The following is a 17111-nucleotide window of genomic DNA, read 5'->3' as shown; positions in this document are numbered from 1 at the left end:
GCTCACTAACCTTATTATGGTAATCATTTCATGACGTATGTAAGTCAGATCATGCTGTACACCTTAAAGTTGTACAGTGCTGTGTCAACTATATCTTAATAAAACTAGAATGAAAAAAAGTAAGTTGTATATGACCCAAAAGAAAAGAAGAAAAGGTTTTATTCCTTAATGAAACTTTTAAAAAATATTGCCATTAATATAAACAAGATATAACTTTTTTTTTTTTTTTTTTAAACTAAAAGGTTCCTAAGTGATATCCCAAGCCCTCAGATTCTTCAGGAAGAAATGACTTGGATGAAGAAGATTCTCTCTAACCTGGGCTCACCTGTTGTGCTTTGCCATAATGACCTATTGTGTAAGAATATAATCTACAATGAGAAACAAGGTAGGTATTTGACTTTAGCAGTAAGTAAAGTTTTTTTCTTTATGTTCTTAACAGTCCTTTGATCTTTGTATCAATAAATTTAATTCAAATGCAAGGTTTAAAAACATGTATGAAGTCTTCAACATTTTCTTTTGGTTACAAAGTCGTGGTAACTGGGCTAAACTAGGAATGTATATTCTCTGCATAGTTGTATAAAATGTGTTTCTTAGAATTGGTTTATTAGAAACAGTTTTTGGTTTCTATTAGAGTTTTAAATGAAAAATGATAAAGTGACTTTATTTATAAATTTAACTGTAAATATTTGGTAATTCATAGTTTGAAAATGCACCTGTTTGTAATGGGGGTTATTGAAAAACTAACTGACATTGCACTGTTTTATAAATGTAGAAATTTTTTGATTGTTGGGGGGTACACCAGTGTTAGAAACAAATATGTCTCCAGGTTTCCTATTACCTGTTTACTATAGTGATTTGTTAGATATTTTGATGCTAAGGAGAGAGCCACAGATGAAGGAAATTTTCTTCGTAATTGCTGAAAGTTTATCTACTAAAGTGATAATCAAGACACTTTAGTAAAATGTTTTAACATTTTTTGAGATGGACAGTGATACTTTTTGGTGAAATGTTTTTTGGGATTGTTCCTGTCTTGCTGTATTCAAATTCTCTCTGTTTTCATATTTAAGAAACACTTGGTTGTATTATATTATTGGATAAAGTGGTTTGAGGTTTGGTTGCTAAAATGGGAGATGCCCTTCAATACTACATTGACTTTTTAGAAACACAATTTTGGTTGAAAGATTAGTATTCAAAAAGTCTGTTTGAAACTTTGAAGCTATTGCATTTTGTAGGAAACCAGTTTTGTAGATAGGTATCATAGTTGGAAGATTATTTCGAATTAAAAGTGTGCTGTTGCGAAGATACTGAAGCCAAAGAATTCTGATTAAGTGGTCATATTACGTTAAATTACTGTTTATGACCATTCTTATCAGATTGTAAGTTGAGGCTGTTCTAATGCAAAAGCTTTTAATATTTGTAACTGACTTTAACTTGAAGAAAACTAACCAAAGAACACTGTCAAGGGTGGTAGACTGAAGCACATATTTTCAAAAACATGCTTAAGTACCTTTTATATTTGATATTTTAATTTGGATTAGAGATTCTATTTTTAAAAAATTTTCTGAGCTAACATCTTTATTTTGAATGTCTTGAAGTCTGTGTGGAATCATTTTTTTTAAAACTTCCGATGTACCCTAAAACATTAAGTCCTTGACAGTGTCCTTTAATTTATTATTTTCCATTTATTATATATAATTGTCATGGTATATATGTACTACATTATATACTAGTAACCAAATCTCAATGCCATTTGTGAGACAAGAGTATTAGTTATGCATTAAAGCTATGTATTAGCTTTTAAGTTCAGTGCAAGATCTAATAACACATTATTTTATATAATGCAATTTCAAGTGAGGGTCTTCATCTTACATTTGAAGTGGACACTCAGCTTTATTTTTAACTGCAAGTAAGAGAATCTGTTATTTCCTTTGGAATATAATTTTAGCTTTTCATATTTTTATTTTATAAGTTTCTTTTGCATATTCATTTCACCGAACAAACTTGTTTATTATCTAAAATATAAGGGACCAAAAAAATCAGATTACTATTGTCTTAGGTATAAAAAATGAATTTTTATTTTTTTATTTAATCAGTTGCCTATCTAAACTACTGGTTAGTGATATGAAAAATTCTCATATTTTCAAATAAAATATTTATGCTTTAGTCTGGGTTTAAGAGTTTGAGGTTGTCATTATTTATTTTGCCAAGAGTTACCTAAATCATAATACTTTTGTGTCTGATTTTTCTTCCCTACACAGAAGAATAAAACTGACAGTTCAACAAGTATAAATACATTGATGTAGTTTTTAGAGTTTGCCCTTCTTCATAGAAGTCTATTATGTACCATTTGTTTCTTCTTGTCTTTGTGGTTATGTTTGTGTGTTAGTTATAGAGATATTCTGTTATTTTTTCTTACCAATGGTTTTATACTGTCCATTAGGAAGGCTGCTTTGGACTTTGCAGCATCCATTAAAAAAAAAAATCCAATTCCTATGTGATTAGTTGATATATAAGCACTAAGAAAACATGGTTGGAATGTTGTTCAGGTAAAATCTGAAACTCATGAAAATGTGGCAAGAAGCTTGTTCTTTTTATTATATTCTTATTCTGTTTCAAATTAGGAGCTAATGATTTTGAAGTAATGTGACTATGACATACTTGTCTTTAGTTATAAGGAGAAGTAATATGCCTCATACTTAAAAAAAGATAAATTATATAAATTTAGTAAATTTAGTAAGCAGAAAATATATATATTTGAGCTGTAGCATAGCATTAGTACTTTACTTATAGTTACAGTATCAAGGAGGATCATTAAAATTAGAAACATGGACTGCAAAGTTCTTTACCTTAACTTGTTACCTTGTGATAGCATCTAAAGGCCAAGTGTTAAGTTTTTTCAAATTAAGATGGTTTCTACAAAGAATGAATGATTAAGCTACATATTATGTTCACAAATGTGTTTTATTTATCATCACTTGTTAAGTCAGTCATGTGATTTGAGCTCAGGACTTCACCATTTTATACCCACCTATGATGTATATAAGAATAATAAGATGAAAGCCATGGGACTAGCTTTTGCATCATCAAATTCAGTATTTGTCTATACTGTGTTTCAGACCCTTAATTTCTTAGAAGTATGAATTTTAGTTAAACTTCATGAATTGATACCGGATCATCTTGAAGTCTCTGCATGTACTTTTCAACCATAATAACTTAGGTTTTTATATTTTGTAGTTAGATTAAAAATTTCTCAGTAACTCTTACAAGTAGATATCCTTAAAAGAGTAGTCAGACTCTTAAGTCTTAAGTAATTTAAAAGAGAAGTCAAAAAGAATATAGATTTTGAAACCAAGCACACTTATGTTCAGATTCCTGCTCAATCACATATGGAAGTAGATGGTATTACATATGTCATTTTATCTCTTCATTGTGTTTATATTTGATCCTTTAGTATCTGCACCAGAATCATCTAGGGTACTTGGAAAAAAAATGTAGGTTTCTGGGCTCCATCCAAGACCATCTGAACAAGAATTCTATTGATGGGCTTAGGACTCTGCATGTTTAACACATTCTAGGAAGTGCTTATACTGTTGATAGTCTAGAACTTTTATTTGCTTTATTTGAAACTTGGAGGTAATATCTACTTCAGGTGGTTGCTGGCAAGATTTTCGATGATGCATATAACGTATATGGCACCAGACTAGGAATAGCTCAGTTATAGCTGTTATACTGTGGTAGGAGTTGGCAAACATTTTCTGTAAGGGGCTATGTAGTACATACTTCAGACTTTTTGCCCCATATTATAGTCTCTGTTTCCACTATTTAGCTCTGTGTTGTGGCACAAACTCAGCCATAGACTGTTCATATAATTCATGAACAAATATGTGTGGCTGTATATCAATAAAGCTTTATGTACAGAGACAGGCACTGGGCTGGATTTGGGTTGAGAACGCATTGTTTGCCAACCCCTGCATTGTGTTTATAGGAGATACAATATGCAAAATGTATCTGATACTGAAAGAGTGGAAATGGTTACTGTGATATAAGCCAGAAGGATTTATGACTCATTGGTTTAAGATGACAATTCAGATTGTCTTTAAGTGCAATTTATAGATTCTATCTTAACTATAACTTGAGTGACTAAAGTTTAAAAATGCATATATGTATGTGTGTCTGTACTTACATATACGCACGCAAAGACTATGAGCACACTGCAGCTTATAGGCATTGTCACCTGCGAATGTTACGGGAACTGGTAGGCATCACAGAAGAAATACTGCTTCTGCTTGTTTTCATCATGTCAGTTGACAGGACTCAGGAATATGGGAGAAGAGTAAGCTTCCTTTCTGAAGTTGATGGTAGCTGTCAAGATTTTTGAAAAGTTAGTCAGTGCCAGGAATTAGGTGGTTGGTAAGACAGCGGCCCATTCCTTGGCTTCAGTGAAATGACATCTTAAAAAGGTAAGAAAAGTATACTTAATGATATGATGATAGAATCTGTTATATAATAAAACCAAAAGCAGTGGTTCTTTCTCCAGAACTGTAAGATAAGCCTTATCAGTCATCTTTTAAATTAATCAGCAATTAATTAAAAAGAATTTATACTAAGTAGAACAAATTTCAGTATTGCTTATTGACTGACTTCAAATCTAATATTTTAATTTCAACTAATCCTTTAACTGTTGACATGTTATAAGTAATTGATAAAGCTTTGGAGTTTGTCGTCTCATGTCTTGATGCTGTCAGAATGTTTATTGTTGGCTGTTTTGTTTCTCCTTTTCCCCCATTCAAAAAAGCTTCATAAAAAGCTCACATGAAGACCTAATATGTAACTTTAAATAGCTGCCATTGATTATTTTCTCTGTCAGCAAACATAAGAAGCTGATTTACAGCTATTTAAGGAAATACAAATGAGTGGAAGAAAAAGAAATTACAGAGTAAGCCAGGTTTTTCTTTAGAGTTTTAAACAATATAAATAGAAAATGGGTGAGTCACCATTCTTAGTCACTTTATTGACTCTAAATCTTATCCACTGTATTATTATTCATAAAAAGGCATTGTTATGGTTGTGGTTATTTTATTGGTGTTTTAACAAGAGTTTTTTTGTTAGTTTTGTTTTAAAATTTAAATTTATTTTTTTATTTGCTAACCTATATTTTCCAGGGTGGAATTGTTATGAAGGATAATCTTAACTTTGTTTTAACTTGTAGTCTGGATCACTATTTAGTATAAAATACAGTATCCCTATATCAGGTAGTAAAAAACTTAGATTGTGAAAGTCTGAACTGTTAAGGAAGAGCTACCTAAATAGTTACTAAGTTTAGTGTTTTTTCTTTACTCATACATTCAGTCCCAGTGTATGTTCAATCATATACTTGAATAAGAATGTCAGAAATGCCATACTTTGTTCCTTAGTATTTCATACTTATCACCCCCCCCCCCCACTTAAACATCTTATCATTGTGTCTGAGCATTTTCTGCAGAACCTCCCATTTATTTCACTAGTATTTGAATATTTCCTGTGTGCTAGGGTTTGCTCTGAATTGCATGAGGAAAGGTGGAAGGGACCTACTGCCCCTCCTACTGCCCCTCCAGGAAGCCATATGCCATGTTAGTGAGGAGTCAGATCACAAAACGGATGTTTACATTTAGAATGATGAGTGCTGTGGTGAACGTGTACACGTCCAGGGTAAAGTTACTGGACGCCAAAGTAAGGGATGAAGGGAAAGTTTCCCAGAAAAGAATACTTCCGTTTTCTGTGTAAGAGAGAAAGCATTTTGCCAACATTAGTGTAATCATGGTTGTTTTTTCTCTCTGGTCTCTTTCTGCTTTACATAACACTGTAGAGCAAGTAGAGTGGGTTGGAAGCATTTTCAGGTTCTCATATTGGTTATTTTGCTTTTTATCCTTATCCTTTTCTTCATAACAGCAATAAATAAAGGAGTCTAAATGAATGTATCATGTGAATTAGATAGCCTTAGTTATTAATAAACTAATTCTTTTGGTTTTAAAGTACTTTAAATATTGTTTAAACTGTACTGAGATTTGAACAATGTATTTATTAACTCAGTAGAGTGTGGATTTCATTAGTGTGAAGATATATAAGAAACATGAAAAATGTAGCTTTTGAAAATTCAGATTGTAGTTTTATTTACTAATCTTACGCATTACCCATTATATGTTAGTCAGTGTTCTAATTATATACAGATAAAATACAGTCTTAGCTCTTAAAGCAGTGCTTCTTTACTTTTTAAAGGTCAAGGATCCCTGAATCTGGAAAATTGAGAATTCAGAATCCCCTCAGAATATGCACATATAAAATTTTGTGAAAAATGTTCAGGAGTATTCTCATTTTCTTTCCACCCTCGAATCCCCAATTGAAAATTCATACCTTAAAGAATTAACAAGATAGTCATGCTATATGAGCTATTAATTTTTAATAGTGATGTGGATGTTCCTCTAAATAATTGGAAATTTTAGAATTCAGAAGTTAAATTTGTAGAAGAGTAAAGTTCAGTGTATTTTTTTGGTAGGAAAGCATTTTCCAGTAATTTGATTTTTCTGGCACCCGAAATAAAGGAAGCAGGCCTCTTTAATTTTACTTTGTTGCAGAAGATTAAATTTAAGGTTGAGTTCCACTTTGCTTGCAGTTGTTTGAAAAGAACAGTTAATGCAGATTAAAAAAATTTTTTTTTCCTTTTAAGCTTTGTGTCTTGTAAAATGTGAGTTTGCCAAATTTTCTTCATCTGCTACAGATTAGGTATGCCATTGTTGCTGCCATGTGGCGGCGCACCCGTGCTTCTTAAACGCACTGACTGGAGGTTTATCGCATCACTTGTTCACATGCACGGAGCCTGGTAACAGCCTCATCTGTATCTTGTTAGCTTCATTTTCTTATTTTTAAAATTTCATTATTTATAAACTCAACATAGCATTTAAGAGTAAAGGCTAGTTTTAATGAATTAATGCTACTACAAAAAGTCATTGCTAAAATTTTCATACTGAAACAGATTTTAACTTTTGTTAAAATGATCTATGCTTTATTTAAATTGTATTTATAAGCAGGCATGTTTTACCTGCCATTTTTATTTATATTTGCCAAATTCTAAATATAATTTTGAAAATTGAAATTGAAGCTTTTGTTTATGTGGCAAAAGTAAGCTTCAGGACTGGGCTGTGTATTTTTATTGGCATGTAACAGTTAATATGAGCTCTACAAGAATTTGTGTTTAAAGAGCTAAAGCAATCAACAGCTGCAATTTAAAACATTGTTTATTAAAACTATTCAGTTGGCTCAGTAATAAAACTTGGTAAATCCTCTGGAATCCTGCTTTCTTGAAGGCTGGGTGGATAGGTATTTTCCAGATCATTGTGTTTAGTCTCTTATTCATCCTAAACTTTTTAAACTGTCTTTTTTTTTTTCTCCTAAAAGTAATGTTTATTGTAAAAAATAAAGGAAAAAAGATCACTTGTCTACCATCTGAAATGAAACTAGTAGAAATATTTTGTTTTGGTTTATTTCCATTCATCTTTCTTTACCTATGCATTATGTTTGTTTTTTTTCCCCTCTCTTCAGGCATAGTATTTTAATAATTTGGATCACTGTGTTTACTGTTTTGTGTCTTTTTTCATATAACGTTTGTAATTCTCCTGGTCATTAATTTTTGAGAATGAAATTTTTATCATGGCTGCAGAGTATTTTGTCATGATGGTGGTCTTTACCCTCTCATTTCCAGGGGTACCTAGAAAAAAATTTTAAAATATGTTCTGACTTTTCATTTTGCAACTTATTAGTAAAGTGATTTGGTTAAAGCTTGTTCTGTCTTCCCTTTCTGCAGTTTAGTAAAGGGATTGGTTAACTTTAAGACTTTCTGGGGGATAGTTTTTATGAATTCAAGAATATAAATTGGTTGAATCGCAGTGGTTTATGTAGTCACCAACTTTTAAAAACCTTACATTATTTTGTCAACATGCATATAGATTTTGGTAACTGGGCTTTTATACTTTGATGATCTCAATTATTTCAGTGTAAACTTGACTTTTTTTTTTTCAATTTTTGTTATTTTATTTTATATTTGGCTGTGTTGGGTCTTCATTGCTGCTCGGGCTTTCTCCAGTTGTGACGAGCAGGGACTACTCTTCATTGTGGTGCGGGGGCTTCTCAGTGTGGTGGCTTCCCTTGTTGCGGAGCATGGGCTCTAGGCTTGCAGACTTAAGTAGTTGCAGCACACAGGCTTAGTAGTTGTGGCACACAGGCCGTAGTGTGGACTTCAGTAGTTGTGGCACATGGGCTCAATAGTTGTGGCCGTGGGCTCTAGAGCGCAGGCTCAGTGGTTGTGGCCCACGGGCTTAGTTGCTCTGTGGCATGTGGGATCTTCCCAGACCAGGGATCGAACCTGTGTCCCCTGCATTGGCAAGTGAATTCTTAAGCACTGCACCACCAGGGAAGTCCCTAGACTTCACTATTATCTATCAAAGTTTTGAATTAAATATTAAATGCAATTACATTAAATTTTTTTGCTTTTGTGTAAAATACTCCACTTGCCATTACATTTTTTTGTCATATAATTTTTTCTGAGTTTGAATATGATCAACATACATCCCCAGATTAAACATATAAATCTGTATCAACACATGACAGTTCAAAAGCTCTTTTATCTGGGAAAAGCCAGTGTATATAAAACAGAAGTTTGTTTTGTTACCTCAGCTTGATGTTTTAAAAGATAGTGTAACTAGACATGTGCTCTGCATTACAGCCATCTCTGTTCATGTATCCATTTTAACTGTTGAGCCCTGTTAGCCTCTTGAGTTTGTGATCCCCTGGTGTAGACAGTGACCCATTTTGATTTGTTAAACAAATGTCTCTCTTCTCTCTCTTTCTCTCTCTCTTTCTCATCTCTCTTTTAAAAAGTAGGACCTATATCTTTGTTGAGCCAAACTCTCTGTAATAGTCAGTATTCAAAAATGAAGTGTTCCTAAGCAGGAGTTTGTCCCTTGGGCAGGCGGAACAGGATAGTCTTTGGAGAATTATAATGAAATATGCGTATTTTTATCTATATTTAACACTAATTTAGAATAGGAATCTCTAGTTTATGTGAAAATTTCTCAAATTAAAATAATATTTAAAAGCAAACTATATCTTTGTTCTTTTTAAATGGTAGAACAACCACCTTAATGCCACTCAAGTATGCTTTTGGAAGCCTTAATTATGTAGCATTCCAGGAATATGTAAGAGTGTGATAGCAACTAACTTCTTAAATTAGGGATGTTGTTCTGTTAATCAGCAAGTGTTATAGCATAAGTGCAGAGTTCACAGAATTCAAGTCTTTGAAAGTCTGTATTTTATTTCCATATATAGATTAGCCTGTGAATTCATGGTTGGAGTATCATAGATTAATTTTTGGTTAAAGTTGCATAGATTATTAAGTTTCCAAAGATAGTTTTCATTTCTAATTAAACTTGAATTTTTAAGCAACTGATGCCCCCATGTGGTTAAAGACATATTTTGCTTTTGTTTGAACTTGGAGAATGACTATATTTTGACTTTTCTTTAGTAAGGTGGACATTAATGTTCACAAAGAAGCTGTTGACTATATACATAGTTTGAATTTTGTAAAGCTCATTGCCATAAAATTCACAGCCTTACCCTGTATTGTCTCAGAAGTGCATGTAACCAAGCACGTACAATGAGACAAAATATTGGAAGCTATTTAATTATAAATAGCATAGGGATTTTCTGATCCTATGTGTGATTTCTTATGTCTCTGTTTTTGTGTCTCACATAGGTGATGTACAGTTCATTGACTATGAATATTCTGGCTACAACTACCTGGCATATGATATTGGAAATCATTTCAATGAATTTGCAGGTAAAATCTAGAGGAATATGTTCCTCTAATAAATATGCATATATAACTTTGAAAGGATGCTTTTAGAATTTTTTTTTTTTCTTCTTTAAAGAAGTTCAACTGGGGATAGCAACGATTTTTATTTCCTTCCTGACCTTTTTGGTTTTTCTTTATTATTGAAGAAAAGAGGTGATGACCTTAATTTCTTAAGGAAAATAAGAGAAAAATAATGACGGTGGCTTTTGTTAAGAATTGATACAGTTCCTTCGTAAATATCATCTAATTCTCTCTACACAGCAAACCTGTAAGTTGGGTAATATCCCAAGTTTACACATGAGTATAGTCACTCACCAAGGTCACAGTAAAATGCAGAGAAGTAAGATTTGAAACCAGCTTTTTATCATTTAAAAGCCTTTACTGTTTCCATTGTGTACTTGGGCTTTTGGAATGTTGTTTAACTAAAAAGCTCAAAAATTTTAGTTGTTGTTGTTGGCTATAAATAATTGAAAAGCTGGTTATTTTTACTCCTGAAGATCTTTTATTACCATCAGTTATAAAAGTTTAACTTTTGTGTGTGTGTAAGTGTAATTAATTTAAGATACATTTTATGGCTATATTTAGAAACATGAAATGTTCTAAAATAGTAAAGAGTAGGGAATTCCCCTGGATGGTTTACACCTAGCAGGAATTTGTGTTTTTCTGTATTTGTATAGTCATATATTTTCATATATTTCTAAGTTACCAGACTGGGAAAAGAGAGTGAAGGAAAGTTTTAGTTTACATATTTTCAGTTATTTCCCCCCACCAAGCCTCCATACATGCCATGTCCCCACATACATGGTGCATAAATATCTGTAAGGAAGGGAAAGCAGTTGTGCATATAATGAGATATCACCATGTCAGTAATATTGGTAGTCACTGCTGTGGATACAAAAGAGGAAACTTCAGTGATCTTAATATGATTTTGTGTAGAAAAAAATTGAAAAAGGTAGAGTTTGGATGTGCAGATAGAAGAAAAAGGAGGGCATTGCAGGAGGAAGGAAGAAATCATCAAGGTGAGTATACCTATTTCTATAGGATATAAAAATCCATGAAGGAGAACAGAGTGTTGCAAGACCTGAGAAGTAAGTTTAGATCAACTTAGGAAGAACCTTGAATGCCAGACAAAATACTGTGAACTAGATTAGTATTTTTCAGACTGCACATTATGAGATCAGATATGTGGGGTAATTAGTTAAAGAAGGAATGGAAGAGAAATAGAAAATAGCAGAATTGTAAGGTGCAGTTAGGGTAAATATTGTTTTGTGAAACTTAATATCAGGTGTGTGTATAAGGTTTCAATATAAAAATGTATTTCTTACTCTGAGTAATGGTTAAAGAAGCTTTAGAGCCACGGTTCTAGGAAATGCTCTAGATATTAGTGTGCATAAGAATCTCAGAAGAATATCCTGGGGTACTTATTAAAATGAAGATTTGTGGCTTCTAGTGCAGGTGGTTCAAGTTTCACACTTTGAGGAAAAATTGAGGCAATGAGAATTGATTATGGTGATCAGCTATTGTGCATTAGAATTTACTTTGGAATACATTATGATTGGTTTATTCTTTTAATCAATGCTATTTACTTAATAATATCTAGTCTTTCAGTCCCAAAATGGAAACATCTAATAATTTTTTTCTGAAAAAAAATATGTAGATGGTAGGTATTAAAGTTTGCAGAAGATATATGATATGTTTTTAAAAATCTCAGAGTACTTTCTTTTCTATTTTAGGTGTGAGTGATGTAGACTATAGTCTTTATCCAGGTAGAGAACTACAGGGTCAGTGGCTGCGTTCTTACCTTGAAGCCTACAAAGAATATAAGGGTTTTGGGACTGAAGTTACTGAAAAGGAAGTAGAAATACTCTTCATTCAAGTCAATCAGTTTGCATTGGTGAGTTTAAATGTAAATAGTTAATGAAAGATTCTTGATATACTGTTAAAAACTTTAAAAATTTTCACCTTTTTTAAAGCAGTTCCCCATTTTGAGTTTTGTGAACTTGTCATTTGTTTAAAATAATGACCAAACGAGATTGTTTAAAATTCCCCCATTGTAATGCTTTCGAGGACAAAGATTTTATTTCATTCACTGCTATATCCCCAGCCCCTAGAACAACAGTGCCTAGCCACGTGGTAAGTGCTGAGTAAAATTATTTGTTTAATGAATGGATTCTAGTTAGAGTTAGGATTAATGTGTGAAGCAGTTTTTTTTTTATATCTAATTCTTTTTCTTTATGTTATAAAAAACATAAGGATAGACTTATGGGTAATGATTTTTTCCACAATACATTTAATCATTACATGTTAACATGATAAAAGATTGGAAGAGCCAGTAGAATTATGTTTTCATAACCATCAGTATTTTGTCTTCTTGACCTTTTGATAAGCAGTTATTTCCCACATCTTTGATACTTTAAACTTCTCTCTCTCTCTTTTTAATAACTTTATTTATTTAGTTAGTTAGTTAGTTAGTTAGTTTATTGGCTGTGTTGGGTCTTTTTTTGCTGTGCGTGGGCTTTCTTTTTAGTTGCGGTGAGTGGGGGCTACTCCTCATTGTGGTGCGCAGGCTCCTCATTGCCATGGCTTCTCTTGTGGAGCACAGGCCCTAGGCGTGTGGGCTTCAGTAGTTGCAGCACATGGGCTCAATAGTTGTGGCTCACAGGCTCTAAAGCGCAGGCTCAATAGTTGTGGCATACGGGCTTAGTTACTCCGCAGCATGTGGGATCTTCCTGGAGCAGGGCTCGAACCCGTGTCCCCTGCATTGGCAGGCGGATTCTTAACCACTGCGCCACCTAGGAAGCCCAAGACCCACTTCTCTTTACTCTAAATGCATTTATGTTTTCAAAATTTAGTTCATGTAAATTACCTTTTGAGAATGACATGGTGCCATTAGAATGAGCTTTCAGCTAAGCTGTTGAGACAGATTGAATACTGGGTTGAAGTTATTTTAGCTACTACTTTTTAGTTTTAATATAATTCTCTACAGTTGACATGGGGAATATTTGCTATGTAATCTTTACAGATGCACCCTATTGATGGCTCACAGGTGCACGGTTTCCATAGTCTTAAGAGCAGAATTTCCGCAGAGCCATACAAAGTACATCTTAAGTAAGAGGGTATGCTGAAGTGTGACGTCTTTACCGCTGTTCTGATGTCTATTTTGAGTAGAACTGTTGGTTAAATTAATGACATGCTCTCCAATTGGTCCTAGGATGCCTGTTGTTTCTATTTATTCTATTTAAGCATGATCTTAAAGTAGAGAATGTAGGGTTTTCTTAATAATAATAATGACATAACTGCTAAATTCAGTTAAAACTTTTCAGTCTTTACCTTACTTAATCTGTCCATAGCATTTGACAGTAGTTCCCATTGATTCCAACTTTTTCTTTTGTTGATTTTTGTGGTTGTCCTCTTTTGTGTTTTCCTGCCTGTCTCCTCTGGTTCCTCTTTTCTCTTACTCTTCCTCTAACCCTCTTACATGCTAGTGTCCCCTAGTGTTCGGATTTTGGGCTCTCCCTGCCTTTCATTTTATATACTTTTTTTTTTTTGGCAGTGCCACACGGCTTGTGGGATCTTAGTTCCCTGAGCAGGGATTGAACCCGGGCCCTCAGCAGTGAGAGCATGGAGCCCTAACCACTGGACTGCCAGGGAATTCCCCACTTCATATACTTTTATTGGGTGATCTAATCCCATGGCTTTTATTGCCCTTTCTTTTAATGATCCCAGATCGTTTCCTCCCACTGTCCAGCTCCAGATCAGTACTTACTGTATCTATCCAGGGTCCCATTTATTAGTATTTGACCACAGTGTATCCAGACTTAATTTTATTTTCTGCATGCTGTTCTCTATCCCATTATTTATTCTTTATTGCACTGTCTTGACAATTAAAATGCTGTCCATTCTGTTGCTGTATTATGAACCCAGGAAAGAAGGAATTTTCTTTCATGTGTTTCTCTTCTCTTCGTGTTTTTTCTATTTTCAGATTCTGCTCTAAAATTCTATCAGTTCCAACCCTTTCTCCTTAATTGCATGACCTTTCATTAAGGCCTTAATCTCTCACCTATGTTAGTCTTTACCAGTTTCTTTACCTCTGGATTTTTTCTGTCTGTTATTCATACTGTATATTTTTAAAGTGTTCTTTCTAATAACTGGAAGCTAATTTATGAATCTGGTTGTGTCACTTTCCTACTTTATGGCTCCCCATGACTTACAGAATGAAAGCCAAATGATAGCATCTGCAAATTGTCATATTTCCCACTAAATTTTTCACCTCCCACCCCCCACTCTAGCAGAGTCATCTTGTTTTCTAAACACTCCAGGAGGTTTTAAGCCTGTATGCTTTTGTGTAGATTATTCCTTTCTCCCTAGAATGCCCTTTTCCCTGTATTCTTTGGCAAGTTCCTCTTGTTCCTTGTGGATGTGTCTTAAATACTGTTTCCTCCTCATTCCTTGATCACTTGTGAAGAAGACAGCACATACCTACATTATAAAGCTGTTTTGATAAGGGAGGAAAAGAGGTTTGAATAAGATTGAGATGTAGCTGTTTTAAATTAATAAATGGTTGATAAATGTTTATTGCTCAGGGCATGATCAGACTTCTAAATATTGAAAGACTTGTTATTGATTGTTTACTATAACTAATTAATGTTGAGGAGATAACAAAACAAAAGTAGGTATTTGCATTATAAAATCGAATAGAGAATACATGGATTTTTGAAGCTCTGAGGAGCTTTTAGACACATTGTTGGCAGACTTCAGATTCTTTCTAAGTAAAATATTAAAGTTATATTGAGGTTTTCAGAAAACAGTTTGAGGATTCATTTTAGTATTTGTGCACCATATAAAGCTTTTAATTTTTCTTTGCAACAGATGTGGGTAGCCTAGGAATTAAAATGCTCTTTGATAGAAAGACTTACATATACATAACTTCTAAATCTGAGAGAAATAGTAGTAAATCATACAATCACAGATTATTATGTTATTTGTACTTAAGTCTTCTCTCTTTGCCATTTTTGGGAATGCAAAGTGATGAATGGACTGTTTCCTCACTTCTCCTTTTATCCATTTAGGAGTCTAATGTTACATATAAATTTTTCACTTTTCACCCTGTAAAAGGTGTTACCGACCAAGATAAGTGATGTTTTATGTATAATGCTTCTGTAGTGTAGAATCATTTAGTTATTTTACATTACTGTATGAATAAAAATTGAGAAATACAGTTGCCAACACTGCTTGAAATGGTGGGGAGAGTTGGTTTGATGTTATATTTAGGTGTGGAATGTCCCCTGATTTTAGTCTTTTCTACTACAGAACCAACCTAATAGGAAGAGATTGTGATACCATTCGCAGATGATTTTTATATCATTAGAATATGCTGAGGTGATTAAGACTAGTGGTTCTAAAACTTTCTGGTCTCAGTACCCTCTTTTACACTTCAAAAAAAATTTTAAAGACCTCTATGAGGTTTTGTTTATATGGTTTAATTATCAATATTTACCATCTTGGAAATTAAAAATTCAAAATATTTATTAAGTATGTATATTTTTTAAAAGTTCTAATTTTAGGTTGAGTAGTAAAAGTCTATCATTGGCAACAAATACTGTCAGTTGTTTTCATTGAAATGACAAGTTCTCTCTTTTTTTTTTATGTTTTTTATATTTGAGAAATGTCTACCAAATACCTAAGTTTAACAACTAGTTCATATATCAGTTCTTTGAAGTTAAAATGATGTTCCATTAAAAACATGCAAGTTTAGCTCACAACTCAGTCATATGTGTTTTTCCTTGAGACAGCCTTCATGCTTTGGGTATGCATCAGACGTCTTTGTACTTTCTGTATCATCCCACAGAATATCAGAATTTCATGTATTCCGGGGTGGAGATTTAATAGCTTTAATGGCTTCATAAAGGACATTCTTTAGTGAGACTGGATTTGTACTGTGAGTGTGTGGTGGTGAAGAATAAGACTACTATATTAACACAGTTTGGTACCACTGCCGTGACTTATGTTAAGGTACCAGGAGCTTCACCCAGTATTGCTTTTTCATCATAGCAAATGTAAAAATAGTCAAAAAGACAAGTAACATATTAGTATTATTATGAAAATAGTTTGGGGCCTCAGAACCTTCCATGGATTCATGGACCACTTTGAGAACCACTGATTTAGACTTTCAAAAGAAGGAAGGCATCTCATTTCATAATTTACTTTTCAATACTTGAGACACTTCCTTAGATAGAAAGAAGACCATTTTAAAAAAATCATCATTTTTGTCATTGTGGTTTCATATAATTATAATAATTAACATTTTATTGAATGTTTATTGTATGCCAGGTATAAATACTATTATTAGCTGCTCCGTCGTGGTTTTTTCCCCACACACCAAGCAGTTCTCCCGTTCTCAGCAGGCAGTGATTTGGTGTCCTACAGATTTAACTCAAGTCTGACACTACCCACCTGGAGATAGTGTCAGATTCCATAGGTTAAGGGTTCAGTCCCACAAGACTGCCCCCTCGCCCCTTTAGATGCCACTCGCAAGTCTAGGGTGTTACCTGTGCTTCTTACCCCCTGGCTTTTAAACGGGAAGTTTCCATAACTCCCTCCTTGGGATCTGTTAATTTGCTAGAGTGCCTCACAGGACTCAGAGAAACATTTACATATGTTTACCAGTTTATCATAAAGGATATTATAAGGATACAGAAGAACAGCTAGATGAAGAGGTACAGTAGGCCGAGGTCTGAAAGTGTCCTGGGTGTAGGAACTTTTGTTCCCGTGGAGTTTAGGGTGTACCACCCTCTTAGCATGTGCTTATTAGGTTTGGTTCACGAAATCTGGAAGCTCTCCAAACCCCTTCCTTTTAGGTTTTATGGGTGCTTCATTACCAAGGCAGGTTTGATTAAATCATTGACCATTGATTTCTCTCAGTCTTCAGTCCCTCTTCCCTCCCTGGAGGTCTGAAGGTGGTGGGGCTGAAAAGTTCCAACCATCTAATCACATGATTGGTTCCCCTGGCAACCAGCCCCCAAGCTTAGGGGCTTTCCAAAAGACACCTCATTAACATGTGGTTCAGAGGGGCTTGTTAAGACTAACAAAGACATTCCTTTCACTTTTATGCCTCTGGAACTATTTTAGGAACCAATGACAAAAGACCAAATATTATAACAAGTGATGCTCCCAGTTGCTCTATGCTTAGGAAAGTCCAAAGAGCTATGAGCCAGGAACCTGAAAGAAG

At 33.7% G+C, this 17111-nt stretch overlaps 1 protein-coding gene across 1 annotated transcript in view; it reads left to right on the top strand.

Annotated features, from left to right (window-relative positions):
* Window positions 1-17111, top strand: part of ETNK1 (ethanolamine kinase 1) — a 54232-nt gene that overhangs the window by 30134 nt on the left and 6987 nt on the right. The window contains exons 4-6 of the mRNA XM_057701861.1: window positions 243-385; window positions 9785-9868; window positions 11617-11777. Of these exons, the coding sequence (XP_057557844.1) occupies window positions 243-385; window positions 9785-9868; window positions 11617-11777 (388 nt within the window). The remainder of the gene's footprint in view (window positions 1-242; window positions 386-9784; window positions 9869-11616; window positions 11778-17111) is intronic.

The sequence above is a fragment of the Hippopotamus amphibius genome, chromosome 12 (assembly GCF_030028045.1).
Source record: "Hippopotamus amphibius kiboko isolate mHipAmp2 chromosome 12, mHipAmp2.hap2, whole genome shotgun sequence".
Taxonomy (NCBI): Eukaryota; Metazoa; Chordata; class Mammalia; order Artiodactyla; family Hippopotamidae; genus Hippopotamus; species Hippopotamus amphibius.
The sequence above is the reverse complement of the archived record's forward strand: the minus strand, read 5'-3'. Positions and strand labels throughout refer to the sequence as shown.